General features: G+C 37.0%; 1 protein-coding gene across 1 annotated transcript; it reads right to left on the bottom strand.

Annotated features, from left to right (window-relative positions):
- Nucleotides 1–12,653: 12,653 nt before the first annotated feature.
- On the bottom strand, nt 12,654–17,191 carry LOC131525666 (H-2 class I histocompatibility antigen, K-D alpha chain-like). The gene is made up of 6 exons (XM_058753554.1): nt 17,033–17,191; nt 15,544–15,801; nt 15,185–15,433; nt 14,743–15,024; nt 13,337–13,462; nt 12,654–13,242 (listed from the first exon to the last, which is right to left on the bottom strand). Exons 1-6 carry the CDS (start codon nt 17,085–17,087, stop codon nt 13,187–13,189), a joined length of 1,026 nt encoding a protein of 341 aa, XP_058609537.1. The 5' UTR covers nt 17,088–17,191; the 3' UTR covers nt 12,654–13,186.
- Nucleotides 17,192–21,677: the final 4,486 nt, after the last annotated feature.

The raw sequence follows: 21,677 nt of genomic DNA, 5'->3' as shown, positions 1-21,677 counted from the left end.
AGCTATTCGAGCTCAGTCCCATCGCGGCTTTGCACTTGGTTCTTATCAATCATTATATATATTTTTTATTCATTTATAATGTTATGTTTTAATATACATGCTGCTAACTCGAAATTTCAAGATATGCGAGCAAAAATGCTTCTGACACTTTGGCAATATGACACGAGAAAGAGTGCTGTTTTGTTTTGTTTCTGTGTTTGATCCAAATCCGCGTTGATTTGGGCGAATCACTGATTCACTGAGCCATTCATAAAACAATCATTTGATTCGCTCCTGAAGGATTCAGCCGCTTTTGAAAGAATCGTTTGAATGACTCAGTGATTCAATCATGAACTTCTGCCCCTGCTGACCGTTTTTAAGTTTCCGCCTAAAAGTAGGCATATTACATTATTTTCCAACATATTTCTATATTCAGAATTTAGTATTTAAAACATTAATCTCATAACATTATTTATGCAATTATAAATACAGTCTAAATGAATAAATGCCTCATCTAAATGTCACTTCATGCAGCTTCTGTGCAGTGCTGAGATGAGTTTGGTTTAGATTATTTCATGGACAACAATAGCTAGTCATTCATTCACATTAAGTATTCAGAGAATAATATTGTCTGTTTTCACTTACATCTATTTATTTATTACATTTTGATTCATTTTGTAGAATTTAATTATAAATTAAGCTGGTATAGTATCGTAAGACATTTTATGGTATCATGACAACCCTATTATACACCACATTCCTTGTTTCAGTTTAACCTAATTCCCACATTTCCTCCGTCGAGTTTTTTTTTTTTAGATTGTTTGTTCATTCCTTCATTCATACAGTAGGCTTGGATAGCGTCACTGGAAAAGACGCCTAGTTGGTACGACAGGGTCACAGAGCATTTTCTTGAAAAGGAACGTAGGGCAGGATTTATGTATAAATAAATGGACAATTTTATGATGTAGGCCGAAAATGAGCTTCCTCTTTGAAAGACCAGCAGCCGCCACTGAATCACACCATATATCCAATCAGCTTGAGAGAGAACCCTTATAAATAATCAAGCAGTCTTACTTCCATCAGTTCTAGTCTTTCAGTGTTCGGTTCGCTCCTTTGCCATTATATCACAGACCCAATTTTTCTTCATCCAAACAACGTGATCCCTACTCTAGATTTCGGATCCTCTGCAGCAACCGCCGCCCCAGGATCACTCCTCAACCGCCAGTCATCGCCGCCGAGCCCCAGGCTCCATCGCGCCACTCTGCTCAACCAGCCACAAGAATTCCCAGACACCGAGGCTTAACCTCGCCTCCACTGCCTATCTTCCATCTTCCCCGGCATTCGGCTGCGCCAATAAATTCCTCCGATCGGAAAGTGGACAGTATTTTAATCCAGAGGCAAACGCTGATGAATTCCGACGCTCCGTTCTCACAGAGAATAAACAAACGGATCTGTACGATCTATTTGTCACCCCGCAAATCAGCCAACCTCACTCCTTAATCCACTCCAGCCACCAAGGCGGCCAATAGATCGAGCAAAGCCCCGAACTCGTCTCTCTTGGCACCACCATTGTCCTGCACAAGACCCGGCTCTCCACGAGCGTCGGGTCGCAGAAGCAGGCCTTCAACGAGCCTGGGCCGCACCCAGTTCTTACCGCAGCAAAGCCTCACTCGCTTCCCGCTTGGCTCAGCCTTCACCGCTGCTCTTCCGCCGCAGCGCCGCATGCAGCCGGGCCCCTAACTTCTGTTCCCAGACGCAAGCGTGAGGCTGCCTCCGCTACAGGCCACCAGTCTTGCCAAACAATTTCCAGGTAAAATCGCTAAAGGCAGATCATTTGTCATTAAAGTCGTTAAATGACGTCGCAACATCATCGGATGTTGATGTCATTACTTAATCATGAAGCAAGTGCTTAGAATACACACTGAAATTACTCTCATTTTCCACCAGCATTTTACCTGTATTTAATTTATTCATTTCATTTTGATGAATGGATGGATAAGTCAGATAATCAACAGTGAAACTTCTTCCACTGTTGATCTTAACCAGAAACAAATGAATCTCAGTGTACCAACAGTAATGATTAACAATCATAAGTACAAACAAAAAATTAAGGCATACCATTAATAATCAATTATTGAACAACGCAACCTGCAACTTAATTCCTATATGAAGTGCATACTGCTAGGCACCTCCTCAAAGTGTCTACGTTACCAGCCGATGTGCCGCTTGGCTGGCTAGCTGTTCCAATATGTTTTCCTTTTGTGTGGTTAAGAGAAAAACGCATGCCTTTTACCATTTTTAAAGGTTTCCAAATAAAATTTTAAAATGGCTACATTTGTTGCTTTGAAAACCAGTTGCTAGGGTAATCTGCAATTTTGTTGCTGGATTTAACAATTTCTCAGACTACCCGGACATTTCAGCATGTCCCGCCAAAGTCACAAACCACTCCCCCTTTTTCCGTAGCTGACAGGTGCAGAAGCAAGCATGTGGCTGCCTTCGCTTGCAGGCCCATCTCAGACTTTCCTTCTACTTCCCCTAACCCCTTTCCTTTTCAGCAGCCTCCAGATCCTGTAGCAGGTACTAACGCGAGGCCGCCTCTGCTAGCAGTGCAGGCTGCACAGGCTTTGCAGCCTTTCTCTCCTGCCCCGAATGCCACAAACCCCGTGTCATGCAGCTGAAGCAAGCGCAAAGCTGTCTCTGCTTGCAACACAGGTCCTCACATGTCTTTTGTCTTTTTCTCCTGTTACTCCTAACCCCCTTTTTCCTTTTCAGTGACCTCCAGTTTCCATAGCAGACGCTAGCGTGAGGCTGCCTTCGCTAGTGGTGAAGACCCATCCATATCAAAGAAGCTCACTGAACCCTCATCAGCAGACCCCTTCAACGCCAGTCCATCCCTGTTCACTCGAACCCGCCATAGCCATCCTCTCTAACACCACGAAATCCACCCATAGTGGCTCACTCCACTTCAACCATCCCAGCAACACCCCGCTCCTGCAGGAGACTTATCTGATTTTCTCCACTGCCGCAGCAGTACTCTATTCTGCAGAAGCCTCCTTCTCTTTTCAGATGCCGTAGCAGCGACCACTTCCTCAGAAGCCACCTTCTCTTTTCAGATGCCGTAGCAGTGCCCTGCCCATTTCATACTGCCGCAGCAGTGCTCGCTTCCGCAGAAGCCACATTCTCTTCTCAGATGTTGCAGCAGTGCCCGCTTCCGTAGAAGCCACTTTCTTTTGTTTTTCAGATGCCGCAGCAGTGTCCGCTCCCGCAGTAGCTAAACTCTCTTCTCTAAAGGTCACAGCAGTGCTGCTACTCCAAGCGACGTCCAGCACCCCACCAACATGAAGCTCTGCCAATTTTGGGGGGTATCAACACGCCTCTTTGGTTGCTGTCCCGTGCTTATTGCATCTTTGGGAACGCCTGGGTCCGGGCTAAATGCAGAGCTCGGACCCCTCTCCCGTACAGGGAAGAACAGAAAGAAGAACAGAAAAAAAGAGACGAGACGAGCAGAAATACAAGATAAAAGAAGACATTAAATCTCTGAAGATCTCAGCAGAGGATGATTAAACAACTCCACAAACAGCATCACCAGCTTCACACGTTACTAACCAGATTGACTTTAGATGTTGATGCTTTAGTTTTGTTTGAGTTACCATTATCGAGGTCAGTGTTTGCTTTAGTTGGGCTCTTGGCCCTTGACTTAAAACATTATAATTACCTTGGCTGCTATAACCGCGTGTTTGTTTATACATGCTAGTTATGGCATTTGGTTGTTGATGGTTAGATTTCTATAAAGAAATCACCAGCATTTAGTGATTTCCGTAGCTGATTTCATTCAGAGCATCCTCATTGATTGATTAGTTTTTTTTTTTTGCTCATTTAAAATATAGCGTTTGATCCATCAGTTTTAAAATTAATTTGAAAGACTTTTAAAAGTAAATAGGCACTAAAAGGTTAAGATTGCATTATCATACAGACATCAAGACTCAGCGTATGAATCTCAACAATGGTGACAATCAACATATTCAGATAAACAGATCCTCTGTGAACATTACAAAACACACTACTAAAAGTCACAACACAATAGCAAAACAAAAGGAAATAGTAAGAATAAAAGAAAATACTAAGACAGCTGCATAATTTATTCATGTCGCATTGCATGCTGGGAGCCATGTATGAATTTTGATTGGTGCTCCCAGAATGCACTGCAACATGGAGCTTTATGTTGATTGTCACCATTGTTGAGATTCATTCGCTGATTCTTGAAGTCTGTTTGATGAAGGAAAGTAAACTTTCAGTGCAAAATAAGTTTCAAAAGTCTTTCAGATTAATCTTAAAACTGCTAGATCTTAAAAGATGTATATAATCTCAATAACAAAATTAACTAATAAATCTACCAGTGACTACACTCCAAATTACACCCGTTATTCAAGCCACTATACATCTTTATTGAAATGTAGCCAGCCCTGATCACATTTTCTCTAGGCTTTTTCTTTTCTTTTTTGCCATAACTAACATGTCTAAACAAACATGCGGTTATAGCAGCCAAAGAAATTATAATGTTTTAAATCAAGGGTCAAGAGCCCAACTAAAGCAAACACTGACCTCGATAATGGTAACTCAAACAAAACTAAAACATCAACATCTAAAGTCAATCTGGTTAGTAACGTGTGAAGCTGGTGATGCTGTTTATGGAGTTGTTTAATCATCCTCTGCTGAGATCTTGAGAGATTTAATGTCTTCTTTTTTCTTGTGTTGATTTCATCGAAGGCTGTGGCTGAAGTCAGTTGTAGGTCTTTTATTTCTGCTCGTCTCTTTTTTTTCTGTTCTTCTTTCTCTTTCTTTCAGTGATTCAGTTTGATAACAGCAGGTGTTCTTCACTAATGCTCAATCATCACTCAATTACTAAACTAATTTTCTCATTAACTTTAACACTGCTTCAGTGTTACTTTTTTAACACTCTGAGTGTGGATTATATATACACTGGGAGTGTTGATTTAACACTGGAGGTTTTACTGTGTATATGATTCATGTAACACCTTAGTTAGAACAATGCTGTTTACAGTTAAATATTTCTAAAATGGTGTGTGCATGTTTTTATTTTATTTTTTTAATTTTTTTTTTTTATTATTATTAACCAAAACAAACAGCTCAAGTGCAATGCCAGATGCCAGGGGAATGGCTACAAGTACTATCTGAATACCTTGATTCTAGACATTTACTTTATAAAAATCAGTAAAACTTGCCAGCAAAAAAGACACGTGAAGTACCAGCTGAAACTGGACCTTTGTACAGTTGCACTAAAACAGCTGCTAGAGTCTCATAAATTAATTTGCTTCTGATGTTTGTTAGTATTTCTGCATTTCTATACGGCTGATTCATCTGAGTTGGTAAGTTTCATTATGTGTTTGACTGTGATGTAAACACAAAGGATTACTAATATTGTCTTACCTCCTCTGCTGGCTCAAGTGTTTTTATGGAATCCCCTGAAATAGGAAATGACCCGCCAATGACTCAGTGTTTTTATTCAGTGGTTATCCAACAGCTACTAGCAAACACATTAATGCTCTGTGGTAAAACAGCCATGTGTGAGATGCTGTGTGTGTGGAGCTGAGAACTTACTACTGATTGTTCTAGTTTTGTCTGTGAAGAAAGTGAAATCATCAGCTGTTATTGAAGTGGAGGGGGACAGAGGAGAGAATTGATTCATAAATGTGATCTAAGAAAGGTAAAGGGCAAATATCAAACATATATGCTGATTATATTGCTTGTAATTGGGATAAAGTAAACATCTGCTGAGTCTTTTATTTTAACATATTTATTTGAATTGTGTTGAATTAAAAACCCAAGAATGCCACCAGACCCACGAACCTTGGCTGAATAACAAAAATATGAACACCACACAAGGGTTAAAGTGCTACAACTTGTGCAGGAATGGCAGCGGCAGAGGGGGGATGCGGGCGGATGGTATCAAAAAAACGACAAAAAGCATCCCCTCAGTAAAAGGGGAGAGAGCAGAGTTATTTTAACTCAGTGCTGGAGTCTATTTGATGGTCACGCATGTACAGAACTTGATCTGATTTTAACTACAAGGGAGTCGGCCCTAAAAGGGTCAAGAGGTGTCTGTATATCCTACATAAAAAATAAGTGTTGCACTTCTCACATCACTTCACCTTATCTCCAGTATAAATGCACCTTTGCGGACAGGGCCGTTTCTAGCCAATTTGACGCCCTAGGCGAAATCCCTATTGCGCCCCAAATTATATATATATATATATATATATATATATACAGTGGGTACGGAAAGTATTCAGACCCCCTTAAATTTTTCACTCTTTGTTATATTGCAGCCGTTTGCTAAAATCATTTAAGTTAAAAAAAATTTCCTCATTAATGTACACCCAGCACCCCATACTGACAGAAAAACACAGAATTGTTGACATTTTTGCAGATTTATTAAAAAAGAAAAACTGAAATATGACATGGTCCTAAGTATTCAGACCCTTTGCTCAGTATTTAGTAGAAGCACCCTTTTGATCTAATACAGCCTTTATAGAGTCTTTTTGGGAAAGATGCAACAAGTTTTTCACCTGGATTTGGGGATCCTCTGCCATTCCTCCTTGCAGATCCTCTCCAGTTCTGTCAGGTTGGATGGTAAACGTTGGTGGACAGCCATTTTTAGGTCTCTCCAGAGATGCTCAATTGGGTTTAAGTCAGGGATCTGGCTGGGCCATTCAAGAACAGTCACGGAGTTGTTGTGAAGCCACTCGTTATTTTAGCTGTGTGCTTAGGGTCATTGTCTTGTTGGAAGGTAAACCTTCGGCCCAGTCTGAGGTCCTGAGCACTCTGGAGAAGGTTTTCGTCCAGGATATCCCTGTACTTGGCCGCATTCATCTTTCCCTCGATTGCAACCAGTCGTCCCGTCCCTGCAGCTGAAAAACACCCCCACAGCATGATGCTGCCACCACCATGCTTCACTGTTGGGACTGTATTGGACGGGTGATGAGCAGTGCCTGGTTTTCTCCACACATACCGCTTAGAATTAAGGCTAAAAAGTTCTATCTTGGTCTCATCAGACCAGAGAATCTTATTCAGGTGTTTTTTAGCAAACTCCATGCAGGCTTTCATGTGTCTTGCACTGAGGAGAGGCTTCCGTCGGGCCACTCTGCCATAAAGCCCCGACTGGTGGAGGGCTGCAGTGATGGTTGACTTTCTACAACTTTCTCCCATCTCCCGACTGCATCTCTGGAGCTCAGCCACAGTGATCTTTGAGTTCTTCTTTACCTCTCTCACCAAGGCTCTTCTCCCCCGATAGCTCAGTTTGGCCGGACGAACAGCTCTAGGAAGGGTTCTGGTCGTCCCAAACGTCTTCCATTTAAGGATTATGGAGGCCACTGTGCTCTTAGGAACCTTAAGTGCAGCAGAAGTGTTTTTGTAACCTTGGCCAGATCTGTGCCTTGCCACAATTCTGTCTCTGAGCTCTTCAGGCAGTTCCTTTGACCTCATGATTCTCATTTGCTCTGACATGCACTGTGAGCTGTAAGGTCTTATATAGACAGGTGTGTGGCTTTCCTAATCAAGTCCAATCAGTATAATCAAACACAGCTGGACTCAAATGAAGGTGTAGAACCATCTCAAGGATGATCAGAAGAAATGGACAGCACCTGAGTTAAATATATGAGTGTCACAGCAAAGGGTCTGAATACTTAGGACCATGTGATATTTCAGTTTTTCTTTTTTAATAAATCTGCAAAAATGTCAACAATTCTGTGTTTTTCTGTCAATATGGGGTGCTGTGTGTACATTAATGAGGAAAAAAATGAACTTAAATGATTTTAGCAAATGGCTGCAATATAACAAAGAGTGAAAAATTTAAGGGGTTCTGAATACTTTCCGTACCCACTGTATATATATATATATATATATATATATATATATTCTTTTCAGACACCAGTTTCTTGTTACATTCAAATTGGTTGTCATAGTAACGATACTAATTTGTGGAGATTGAGTTCCACAAATCTGAATGCTTTATTTGTAAATTGACTTGAGATAAACATTTTGCACAATTTATTATCTGTAATATCATTGTGTTGCCACTAGATGGCTGTATAGCCCTATGTAAAAATCCCTAGTAGCTAAGACATTGCACATAATTTACACATAAATCACACATAAATTAATTTTATTACATTTGGATACATGTTTATATACTATCAATGGCTACTTTTTGTCTTTATCTGTTTTTTGTTCAATTGTTTTGTTGTTGTTACTTGAAACATTGATTTAAAGTGTCAGTTATTGCATTATTATTTTAGTCAAACCTATAAAACCCTTTGTTGCCCCAAACTACATATAAAAGCCTGATCAGTGGCATAAAAGTAATCAATGCAGCTACTTAATCCTTTGCTACTCATTAACACGTGAACTTCCCCTTTAAATAAGGTGACGCTCTGTCCTCTATGTGTGTGTGACGCTTCTCTCATTAAGTGCTGTGTTAGAAGTGAATGAATTGATCAGCATTTCGACACCTCCATAAGGATGTATTAAACTCGACAAAGCAGTTTAATAAAGGATTTATTGATCTCGTGAATTAGCGGATTTTACTATACCAATTTTTTTTAATTGGCAGTTAAAGTTTATATGGGAATATTACATGACATGCTGATCCTTTAACAATGCATTGGTGCAAAAACGCACACCTTTTGGACAAATCTCGCAACACGATTTATCAACTGCCACAAATACTGCCTAAACAAAATACTGATTTTGTGCACTGTATTTACTGTACCAATATTTTAAATTGGCCTTTGAACTGAGCTTGATTGCATGGCAAAAAAAAAAAAAAAAAACGTTACCTTGCCAAAGCACTGACAGAGACCAATGATTTAATGGCATTGATGAGCGCTCCAAATACAAGCATGCAACAATCAAGCAACAATTCAGAGTGCTCTGATCCGATGGTATACAGGCATCATCAGATTGACAGTACTCTAGCCCAATGATGTTGGGGATCCAGCGGGGGCGGCAGTCATATTTCAGGATGACCGTGCCACTCTTTATCACAACCTTGCTAAAATATAGTGCCAGTACATGCGCTCATTGACGCCCCTTCAACTGGTGGCGCCCTAAGAGACCGCCTAGCTCGCCTATGCCTAGAAACGGTACTGTTTGCGGACACGGCGAGAAGCACCCGGCTGCAGCCTGCAGATCGAGGCGGGGCTGTATCTGGGGCGGGGCTGCACATCTCGTCCTGCCCACAACTGTTCTCATTGGTTAGTGGCGTCAAGTCATAACATCATTCTAGCGGGTTTTCATTTACGCTGTTCTTCGCTGCATGCTGAGTTCTTGTCTAATTTGTTTAATTACAATTTTTAATTCTAAAGTGGCGTTTAGTGTGTTGTTAAAAGGAAATGTGAAGTAGTTTCAAAATAAAATCGCATAACTTTAATCACTCAACCATGTCATGCAAGGTGTGAAGGTCTGCTTTTAAAATAACCAGGTCTGCGTTTCCCAAAAGCATCAGGCCTAATGTCAGAAATTTGATAATAAATAAGGAGGAGAGGAGAGCAGCTGAATCGGTAAAGTGCTTGATCGGGACTCGCAACTGAGTCAGGCATCTATCCTATGTGCGCGCGCCATTAGTGCAGAATACGCAAACACTTTTTGGGTCATTCTACAGAAACGTCCACTTTTGGTATGGCAAAATGTCTTAAAATTTTTATTTCTTTTTTACATTTAAACTTAGACCACATTATTAGATTACCTTTTGACTTTATGAATACATATAAATGACAGCTTAATGATATATTTTTTGTGCAATTATTTCAAGACCATATGTATAATTTTTTGTCACTGGTGTTACCTTCTTTAGCAATATTAAAAGTTTTTATGAAATATTATTTCTAAAAAAAAAATTTCAGCACATGTAGTCAGAGTTATAGAAAAATAATGTAAATGCAAGAAATAAGGAGATTATGTTTTATTTATTTAATGTGACAGACAAAAACAGTACAGTAACACAGTACCACAGCACGGTAACACCAGTGACAGTAACACCAGTGACATACATTAGGCCTGATATACTGATCGTCACTGGTGTTATCCATAAGGAAGGTAACACCAGTGACAGTTTTCATGAAAAATGCATTTTACAAAATGTCTGCTGCAAGGTATCAAGCCACATGTTGTCAATCATGGTATACTCACTAAATTAAGTAGTTTAATCCATTTGTATTATAGTTTTTTTTTACATTTCCCTAACAATAAATAGGTCACACCAGTGACATCAACTAAAAGCTTCATATGAAATTATGAGATAAATGAGAAAATTTATCATAACTGAAAAGAAACAGTGGACTAAACATGGGCCTTTTTTCATAGATGTTTAGAAAATAGGAAGGAGGAAGTCGAGTGATGTCATCAGTGTGATTTTTTTATTCCAAAATAAAAGACTTTTGTTAAGCGGTAACACCAGTGACACAACTCCAGGGGACCACTGTTTTCATTATATATTTTATAATATTTATTTGGTATTTTGTTTTATTATGCCATTTATATCATCTATTTGATAGTTATGAATAGACTTTTGTATTTTAAATGGTAGAAAATCTTGTTTTTGACCTCAAAATAAAGCACTTTCCTGCTGTACATGGCTGTGGGGACGAGCAGTTTTGTGGTACTTGGAATTCTATATAATTAATTAAAAAAAAATAATGCCACATTGATGGCTCAAGAAGGTGTGATTGTTCAAATAACATATTGTTTCATTTTAAAATATAAAAAAATTGTATCCCTAATGTGTATTTCAATTGCAATATTTCTTTAAAGTCTAGGGACAGAAAAGTGGACGTTTCTGTAGAATGACCCTTTTAATAAAACGTAAATTCGTCCACAGCGATTTTTTGGCCAAGTCATGTCAAGTGTGTTCATAGAGGTTTCCATGGGCCAATGCGAATAAATCTAGATTTAAATTCGAAAATATACAATATTGTCAGACCTGACGTTTTTTTATTATCCAAAACGACTCGATGCAATGATATATATCTACACTACCAGTCAAAATTTATTGAACAGTAAGATTTTGAATGTTTTTAAAAAAAAATAAATTATGGAAATTAATACTTTTATTTAGCAAGGATGCTTTAAATTGATCAAAAATGATGATAAAGACATTTATAATGTTACAAATGATTTCTATTTCAGATCAATGCTGTTCTTCTGAACTTTCTATTCATCAAAGAAACCTGAAAATATATATATATACTCAGCTGTTTTCAACATAATAATAATAATAATAATAATAATAATAATAATAATAATAATAATAAATGTATTTTGAGCAGCAAATCAGAATATTTGAATGATTTCTGAACGATCATGTGACTGGAGTAATGATCCTGAAAATTCAGCTTTGATCACAGGAATAAATTACATTTTAAAATATATTCAAATAGGAAACAGTTATTTTAAATAGTAAAAATATTTCACAATATTACTGTTTTTGCTGTATTTTGGATCAAATAAATGCAGACTTGGTGAGCAGAAGAGACTTCTTTCAAAACAAATAAAATAATGAAAAATCTTACTGTTCAAAAACTTTTGAATGGTAGTGTATATCATATATATATATATATATATATACACATATACATATGGTGGTGGGCCACCAGGACCAAAAAATGCCAGGGCCGATTTTTTTGTCCCAGTCCAGCCCTGCTGGTGATGCTGTTTGTGGGGTTGTTTAATCAGATCTTGAGATTTAATGTATTTTATTTCAGTTGATTTCATCTAAGCATGTGTCTAAAGTCAGTTGTAGTTCTTGTGTTTCTCTTTCTGTCAGTGATTGTGTTTGTTAACAGCAGGTGTTCATCACTAATACTCAATCAGCACTTAATTAATCAATTAACTACTTAACTGCAAATTTTAAAACTTACATGGTTTAAGCCAAGAGAAATTGGTTTACTCGAACGGTTTGAGTTACCCTAACTTGTTGGGTTTTACAGTATAGCAAGACCATGGTTAATTTTCATAATTGTAGCCTAAGTCATGATGTCATTCAACATTTAACGTTGTTGTCTAAAAAAGTGATTAACGTTAATATCAGTTCATTTCTGAGTATCTATAATAAATAAATAAAGAAAATCACAACATGTTTGTGAATGGGTGTTTGATTTACATTTGAGAGGAACTGAGAAGATTGTTAATAAGAATATAGGCTAAATTAGCCACCTTTCGACGAAAATTGCTGTTTTGAATTCAAAATATGGGTCATTTGTGTGAAGTAGATATGAGACACTAGGGTAAATAGGGTAAATGAGACAATGATCCTCTGCTGCTATCTAGTGGTCATACTGAGAATATCATGATATTCATTTTAATATTTGTTTTTCTTCCAGGTGGCAGAAATCAGAACTCTTTCACCGCCAGTGTTTATGAGAAAAGTTGTCTGTATTTAATCTGGACAAAGATTTTAAAGACATTTTAAAAAGAAATGTATAACAGTTAGTTCTGGTATTGTGAACAATCAGGTGCCCCACACATTGTGTGCTACTGCTATCAATACTTTTTTACCCCAAATCACGAACTGCATTGTGTCTGGTATCCAAAACTGTCATCAACTGCCTTCAATCAGTCAAAAGACTGACAGAGGAATGAGAGTAATGGAGGAGACAACATGATGGTAAAAATAAGCAGGTTTTTATTTTTTTTTTATCTTAGTTGTGTCTGTTTTTAATGCTCTTTGTCAGAATTCATACAAGCACAAATTCAACAAAAGGTTTGATACCAAAATGAATGCAGTGGAAATTGATGCTTCACAAGCACTACAAGAGCAATCAAAAAGTGAAATAATGAGTAATAAAAATGAATAAATGGTTTTATGATGCATAATAAACGATTATATGATTAAATGGAATTATTAAATGATTAAAAGACAAATGATTGCAAATACACATATGAATAACAAATAAAAAAAATATGTAATGTATTAACCACATACCATTATAAACAAAATGTATGTTCATTAAATATTGGTAAAGACAACAAAACGTTATGCATAAGAAGCATATTTGGAAATAAAGATTATGAAGATTAAACCAGGAAAATACCATGAAGTTGTTATCTCAAAAATCTCAGTGTAACTTCTTCCCATAAATATAAGTACAAACAAAAATGCTAAAATATTCATTGTTTCCCAAAGGATAAGAATTTATCTGTTGCTGTTAGTAGGTGGAAGCAGGGACTTCTGCTCTTGGGTAAATGAACCTGGGTGGAAAACAGAGACAGCAATACGTCAGCTTAGCTCAAGAAGCACACACATACACACACCACACGAGTGTACATTGTGAGAGGAACTTACCTTTGCTGGACTTACTGCATTTCCAACTATATGCCAATGCACACAGCGTAACAATCTGCAGAACAATCACAACAAGCACTCCATAGCCAATGGTGTTCCAGTCAGGCCAGTCGTGTGTTACAGAATCTGCAAGCACACAATTAAGAAGAAAGTGTTTTCTTTTTATTTTGCTGAGTTTAGTACACATTCTAAATGACATGAAGAAAATGCTTCTTTAAATTGCAACCCCTGACATGTGTCATGCAAATGTGGTCAGAAGTGTACTGTGAACAAGAATGACAGATTTTGCCATCTTTTGTTATTCCTGTTACACTAGATAGACTTACATTCATATTTTGGTTACATTGTCATCAGAGAGTTTAAAGGGTCATATGATGCGATTTCTTGTTTTCCTTTTCTTTAGTGTGTTATGTAGCTGTTTGTGCATGTATAAGATCTGCAGAGTTACAAAGCTCAAAGTCTCCCACAAAAGGATTTATTCTATCTAAAAGAGAAGACTGATCCAGACCGGGCTGAAACGCCTCATTCAAACACGCCCCCACATGTCTACGTCACGATGTAGAAATATTTGTGTGATGCCCAAATGTTCACGCAAAGAAAGAAGGCGTGGGTTCAGTAGCCGCAGCAGTGTTGATGCAGCCGTGTCAGGGAGACGCTGTGTGTTTCTTTATTTGGCCTTCCGAAAGTAGATGAAATTAGGAATCATTGTTAAGATCTGTTTACAACAGAACAGCACACCCAAATGTTCAAATTTGTGCAACGCATTTTATTGATGACAATTTCGTGAACCTATAGGAGAGCACAAGGCTGGCTGTGTCAAAGGCTATTTCTAAAAACAATGGGTCAGTTCTGACTTTGCTCTGACAATCTGACGCTTCTGAATCAGCGACTGTACGTATGTTTTGTTATTAGTTTAAGTATTTGCTATTGACTGTTCAAATGAGGAGTTTTGCGCGTAACGCGTCGCGCGCGCGTGTGTGTGTGTGTGTGTGTGTACAGCCAGTCAGAAATCGTCTTAACGGCGGCTTGTGTGCAAATACATACAAGCATCGACTCTGTTTCCCTCTCGGGCTTGAACTGATGGTAAAACTAACTTGAAAGCTGAAGCTTGCGATTATGGAAAGGGCCGTTACATTTCCGACGCGTGCTTGTGGTGTTCGGCCAATCACAATGCATTGGGTCAGTTGGCCAATCAGAGCAGACTGCCTTGTTTGAGACGACTTGTTTGAGAGAGGCGGGGCATAGAGGAACTACAATAATGTACAGTATTTGAAAAATAATGTGTTTTTTGAACATTAAAGCATGTCAACATATTCTGTTACACCAAATACACAAAATAATGATCTTTAAATTAGCATCATATGACCCCTTTAATATTATTCAATATAAGAAACAATTAAACTTACCAGTATTACATTTGAGATGAGCTTTACCCCTAGATATCCAATCACCGTAAGGTGTGTTCACCTCACAGTAATACTGGTTCCATTTCCACTCATCTTTTAGGGTGCTGCTGATTTGGAAGGTTCCATCTTCATTTAGCATTAGTTTTCCAAGTTCCACGCTATTATTGTGGTGACGTCCATTTCTTGTCCAGGTAATTGTCAGATTTGCTGGGAAGAAACCTGTGGCTTGACACACCACTGGAGAGGAGGGGTCTTTCTGGACTAGAAATACTTTAGGTGGAACTACAGAGAAAGAAAAAGACCAATTGTGAACCAGAGAGCACCATGAATTGGCATGTATCACAAATGCTCTCAGCTGCCTTTTTAAAAAAAGATATCTTAATGTTGAAATGTTTGTCTCACCACCGTGTTTTTCAAATTATGTTCTCAAAAGATACATTACCTATTCTCTCAACATTTCCATAGGTCAAGAACTTATCCAGCCAGATAACACAATCCTTTTTGCGTCTTTCAAGAAAACCTTCTGCAATGTTTTCATCCCACTTGTCCCTTGCTTGCTTTGAAACTATGTATTTATTCTCTTCCAGTGTAATGATATCCTCTCCATTATATCCAAATGCATCAACCTTATTAGAATATTTGGTTTCATTATCCCAGGTACAACCATATCTCCTCTGATAAACGTATGCACCTGATAGAGAGAAAGGATTCAGCATTTCTCTATAAAGTTTTGTTATATGTTCCCACTAATTACTGTTTTACATTTATTTTCTGTTTTGCGTGGAGTAAACTATGACAAACCTTCAGTCTGGCTGAAAAGATTCTTGACGTAGTCAGTATACTTTGTGAAGAGCATGCATGATTGATTATTTTTTTCAGCAACTGCATTCACAAAGCCTTCAAATTCAGTTTTCTTCAGCCACTCTTGTTTGGGAATCAGCTTCTGAATGTTACAGTCATAGTAGCAAACCTCCTGATTATCCACTTCTGTTACAGCAGTAAACTCAACCCCTGGAACACCCTGTACTTTAGTGTAGGTGATGATGTAGGAATGAAGCACTGAAAAAGATTTTTTAAAAAGAGACATAGCTGGTCATTTTTAGTTTAAAAATTTAAATAGCTTTTGCATCATACAAATGTCCTGCCAAACCTAAACTAGCAAGACTGTAAATAAGCATTGCTACTGACTTGAGCTGACAAAACATACTTTTTTTTTTTTCGTATTTATTATTATTTTTTAAAATATTTTTCACATAATATTGTCTTACAGATAAAAAAGTATTTTTAGCAGAAAAGCATTGCTGTACTTTATGGATGCATATACTGTACATTTTCACACTGACTAAAAAGTAAAAACAATTTTTCTTAATTTTTGAAATTGACATGAAATCAGGAGAAAAGAGATTTTCACATTAAAGTGACTTTATTGCACAAAACTATACAGCGCAAAGTAGATTCTTTAATCAGTTCAAACTTGTGCCGACTATGTAAAGAATGAAGAACATAGTAGATGTTAAAATGTATATCCTACTTAACTGTTTAATTTTACACTGAGCAGAAGCTGGTATGACATTTGTATATTGCTGTTTATACACTGAGCATGTGCACATTCAAGTCAGGTTCTTCCTCAGTGATTGTCATAACACAGTTTAACTTGTTGACCCAGTAGATGGAAAAACAATAATAAGACCATTCTAAATTTCCATCATGCAATATAGATAGATTGAACTCATTTGTATTACTTTTAATTAATTGTATTTTCCCCCAAAATTCCTCAAAATAACATTGCAGTATAATGTAAAATACAATTTACCAATGTGCTTGCTCATATAATAAAAAGAACTAGCTCAGTGGAAAATGTTATTAGATCCTATAGGAACACCCGAGTTTTAGATTATGGACTTGGTTTACAGTTTGGGCCTAATTTTGCTTTCATATTAAATGATAATTATTATAATAAGCGATACATTATGAAATCATATATAAGACAAAATACATAAGATTAAGAACATTTCTTTGCTGTTATGGTTTCAGTATTATTAGTCTATAACTTGATCATATAACTTAGAACAGTAACATCTTAAAATCAAATTGTTAAGGATAATCAAATGCTAACTAGTTTGTGATCAAATGATACAAGGATATTAGATGAAAAAACTATACAATAATTCTATTAAATTCTATTGAAGCAACAGAAGTAAAGGCTTTGCCTACACCAAAAACTTTAGGTTGTATTATGATTACCAAAGCCACCTATAAATGAATCTTATCTGCCAGTAAATATTCATACCTGCATCAGCGAAGAGAGGAAAGAAGCAAAGAGCAAGGGGCAATAAAATGCCCATGCTGAGAGAACTAATCGATTTATTAAAATTAACCTGTACCAAATTTCAGCTATCAAATACTCTGCCAAGTACAGCGGCTTTCACCTGTAAATCGGTAAATTACCTGTAAGTGAAAGGTAGATGAACCAATCAGTGTTTAAAAAAACAGTTGTCTCACTAAATACTAGGCAGAAGACCGATCTGCATCTTGAAAACAGAAACTGAAAGTTAAACACAAGGTTTGTTTTCCTGAATGTCTTTAAAGGCATACACTGGTGAAAAAAACAACAACAACTTTATTGTATTTTAAATATATTTCCCTTTTTAATAGGACTTTGTAAATATAGCCTACTAACCAAGATTTGTAGCCTATAGCAGTTTTCGTGTACATACACGCATCTACACCACAACCCTATACCCACTGGGCAAAGTTACGTCCAAAAGACATCTTTTTGAAGTCTTTGCAGACGTTGAAAATACGTCCACTGAGGAGCCAGAATGAAAGTTTTTATGACGTCTTTTTTTGACGTGTTCTGAGCGTCCGATATAGACGTTCATGAACCTCCATACAAGGTTAAAAATTAGTTCAAATGTGGTTAGTGGACATATTTTTAACATCATTTAAGGTTCATTTAGACTTAATTTATACTGTTTCTGGACCAAATAGACACTCTCAGGATGCGTTAGATTTAAACTCATGTTTTTTCAAAGTAATTTCCATTTATAATTGCAAAGCAACTCACAGACACTGTCCAAAAATCATGAAAATAAAATAATCTTTACTGAAACAGTGTTTAATTAAATGATCAAATAACTAATGATTAAGCATTTGGTAAAATCAACTGCAAATCAAAGACAATAAATCTCTCAAGATCTCAGCAGAGGAGGATCAAACATCTCCACAAACAGCATCACCAGCTTCACTCATTAGATTGACTTTATTTCTGTCAGACATCTATAGCTTTTATTGATAATTACCAGAGGTTTAAATATTGATATGTTTCATTTGAACTCACCATTGTGGTGGACAGTGTTTGCTTTAGTTGGGATCTTGGTCCTCGTACTTCTCGTGTTAGCTTTTTTAGGCCCCTGTAACAGTGTGTTTGTAAAAGCGCGATTGTTGTGGCAAAGGAAGCCAAAATGAAGCAAGATCAGATGTTATTAGCTTATTTTTGATGATGCTAAAATCATCACAAATTGAGCATCTGATGTTATTTTAAGTTTTGTTTTATGTTTTAGTATTTATAGCCACCAAGCCTTGTGAAGCTGTACGAAGAGCATTGAAATGACTGCTTATTGTGAAGATGGACAAAATGCATGTGCATGAGATATTTTGAGGAAACGCATTATGTGGTCACATACAGTGATCAAGATTTTGCACATGAATCACAACAACGGTGACAATCAAAGCAAACAAATTGTTTTGATTGTCACCGTTGTTGTGATTCATGCGCAAAGTCTTCATGTCTGTGTGTGACTACATAATGAGCTTGCTGAAGTTTTGTGTACATGCTTTTCATCTGTAAATATATACATAACAGTTGAAACACACATTAGAGATTAATTTTGTTACGATTAACAGGAAAATGTTGACACTTGATTTCAGTTTTCGTTGCCACAACAATCATGCCTTTACAAACACACTGCTACAGGGGCCTAAAAAAAAGCTAACACGAGGAGTACGAGGACCAAGATCCCAACTAAAGCAAACACTGTCCACCACAATGGTGAGTTCAAATGAAACATACCAACAACTAAACCTCTGGTAATTATCAATAAAAGCTATAGATGTCTGACAGAAATAAAGTCAATCTAATGAGTGAAGCTGGTGATGCTGTTTGTGGAGATGTTTGATCCTCCTCTGCTGAGATCTTCAGAGATTTATTGTCTTTGATTTGCAGTTGATTTTACCAAATGCTTAATCATTAGTTATTTGAACATTTAATTAAACACTGTTTCATTGAAGTTGATTTGTGGACAAACACAATGTCTGTGAGTTGCTTTGCAATTATAAATGTAAATTACATTGAAATAACATGAGTTTAAATCTAATGCATCCTGAGAGTGTATATTTGGTCCAGAAACAGTATAAATTAAGTCTAAATGAACCTTAAATGATGTTAAAAATATGTCCACTAACCACATTTGAACTAGTTTTTAACCTTGTATGGAGGTTCATGAACGTCTATATCGGACGATCAGAGTACGTCAAAAAAAGATTTCCAAAGATTTTATTTTTATTTAAATCTTTTCAGAAATTAAGGCTTGTGCAACGTAAAGGGTATAGCCTATATTTATGTCTATCTGAGTTAGTGCTGAAAACATAACAGGCGCAAAGAGTTAAATTGGTATGAAAACGAATGTCTAATGAATGTCGAACGTCAAACTAAGTTTACTGCTGTGTAAAAAATTTTATTACTGATGTCCATGTAAATACCTTAATCATAATATTGGCTTATTCAGAATAATTAGATTACTGATGTCCATGTAAACTTGAACATTTTCAAGTGTAGCAAACTAAAAGTATAGTTTTTTTTTAGAGTTAAAATAATAGTACCCATTGTTAAATCTAAGTACAAACGTTTTCAAGTAAATGTAACAGAGTAAATGTACTTCCTTACTACCCATCTCTGAAAATAAGGTACTAAGATAAAATTGTGAGTTTTAAATTAATCATAGATGTGTTCAGTGTCATAGGTGCATTTATACAGGAGATAAGGTTAAGTGACTTGAGAAGAGCAACGCTTATTTTTTTTTAATGTACATACAGACACGCCTCCCTTGTAGTTAAAATCAGATCAAGCTCTGTACATGCGTCACCATCAAATAGACTCCAGCACTGAGTTAAAATAACTGCTCTTGATAAAATCAGATTCTGAATTTTACTGAGGGGATGCTTTTTGTCATTTTTTTCCACCAGGGGGATACCATCCGCCCGCATCTCCCCTCAATTCGAGGTGTGTGCGTGTGTGTGTGTGCGCATTTTTGTGAAAAGTCAGGACATAGATGTGTATAATGATGAGGGTATGGCAGGTATTACAAGGTGAAGGTGGCATCTCAGGACATTGACCCATGTCCCCACTTTTCAAAACGCTTATAAATCACTCAGAATGAGGTTTTTTTGGGGAAAGTTGAAATGCACAGTCTCCTGTAAGGGGTAGGTTTAGGTGTAGGGTTGGTGTAGGGCAATAGCACATACAGTAAGTACAGTATAAAAACCATTACGCCTATGGGATGTCCCCACTTTTCACAAAAACGAACATGTGTGTGTTTGTGTGTGTGAAAGGGTGACTGTGAAAGTTTTGTGTTTCTGCCGCTGCCATTCCTGCACAAGTTGTAGCACTTTAACCCTTGTGTGGTGTTCACATTTTTGTTATTCAGCCAATGTTCGTGGGTCTGGTGGCATTTTTGGGTTTTTAATTCAACACAATTGAAAAAAAATATGTTAAAATAAAATACTCAACAGATGTTTACTTCATCCTAATTACAAGCAATATAAACAGCATATGTTTGATATTTACCCTTTACCTTTGTTAGATATGAATCAATTCTCTCCTCTGTCCCCCTCCACTTCAATAACAGCTGATGATTTCACTTTCTTCACAGACAAAACTAGAACAATCAGTAGTCGGTTCTCAGCTCCACGCACACAGGACCTCAAACAGTCTTTCACCCATTTTCTTAGTGTTTTTCCTTTTTGGGGGTTTTTCGGAACAGATCATCACACAAACAGCTTTCAGCACTAAATTCTTGCCGGCGTCCATTTTCACTTCCTGTTTCGCGTCATTTCCCGTTCCACTTCTTGCATGTGTTTTCGTGACAAAAAATGGTCGACCTGAGTCCGAATCCTCCTTTTGCCGAACTTTTTTTCTCCCTTTTCAAATCTCATATGGCATCGGAAAGGCATTCATTTTCAATAAAAATGAAGGAAATAATCAAAAAGTTGAAAATAAAGTATCGGGTAGGGTTAGGGTAAGTGTAGGGAGGGCTTTATTGTCCCAATAAGGTGGCCTCCATTTAATAATTTGAATTAAAACTATAATTTATACTCAATACGTTATTATTGCGTACTGTTTTATAATGTACTACAATACTGAGGTGCAGATAATTGCCACTATTTGCAACAAGTAGTATAAATAGCAGAATATCTTGCTATTTCAGCATAGTGTAAATAAAATCTATATCTATTTGCACAGTGTAAATAGCATATCACTAAAAATACTGCTATTTACACTTAGTGCTGCCAATCTTATAATGCCTGGCTTTCTACTCGCTCTGAAAAACTCGGTCTTGATAGTTGAAAGCTCACCTCTTCTTGGAAACCTTAGACAAACCAGGTTGTGACATTTTTGCAATAGAAGCTACTTCACTTGTAAAATTGCCTTTTGCAAAAAATCGTAAGGTATAGTCACTTGCACTATAACCAATAATGCTCCGTGATGCTTTGTTGGTCTCTGGTAAGTAGGTTAACTTTATTGTCCTTAAAAAGGCAGTTCTTTATGTAGACAGCAGTATACATGCACATGCAGCAGCAACACAACACACATAAAATCACACATTTATAATACATCATTTAAAAACAATTGCTGCAGGTACAAAGGAATTATTGTA

Source organism: Onychostoma macrolepis, chromosome 19, assembly GCF_012432095.1.
Source record: "Onychostoma macrolepis isolate SWU-2019 chromosome 19, ASM1243209v1, whole genome shotgun sequence".
Lineage (NCBI taxonomy): Eukaryota > Metazoa > Chordata > Actinopteri > Cypriniformes > Cyprinidae > Onychostoma > Onychostoma macrolepis.
The sequence above is the reverse complement of the archived record's forward strand: the minus strand, read 5'-3'. Positions and strand labels throughout refer to the sequence as shown.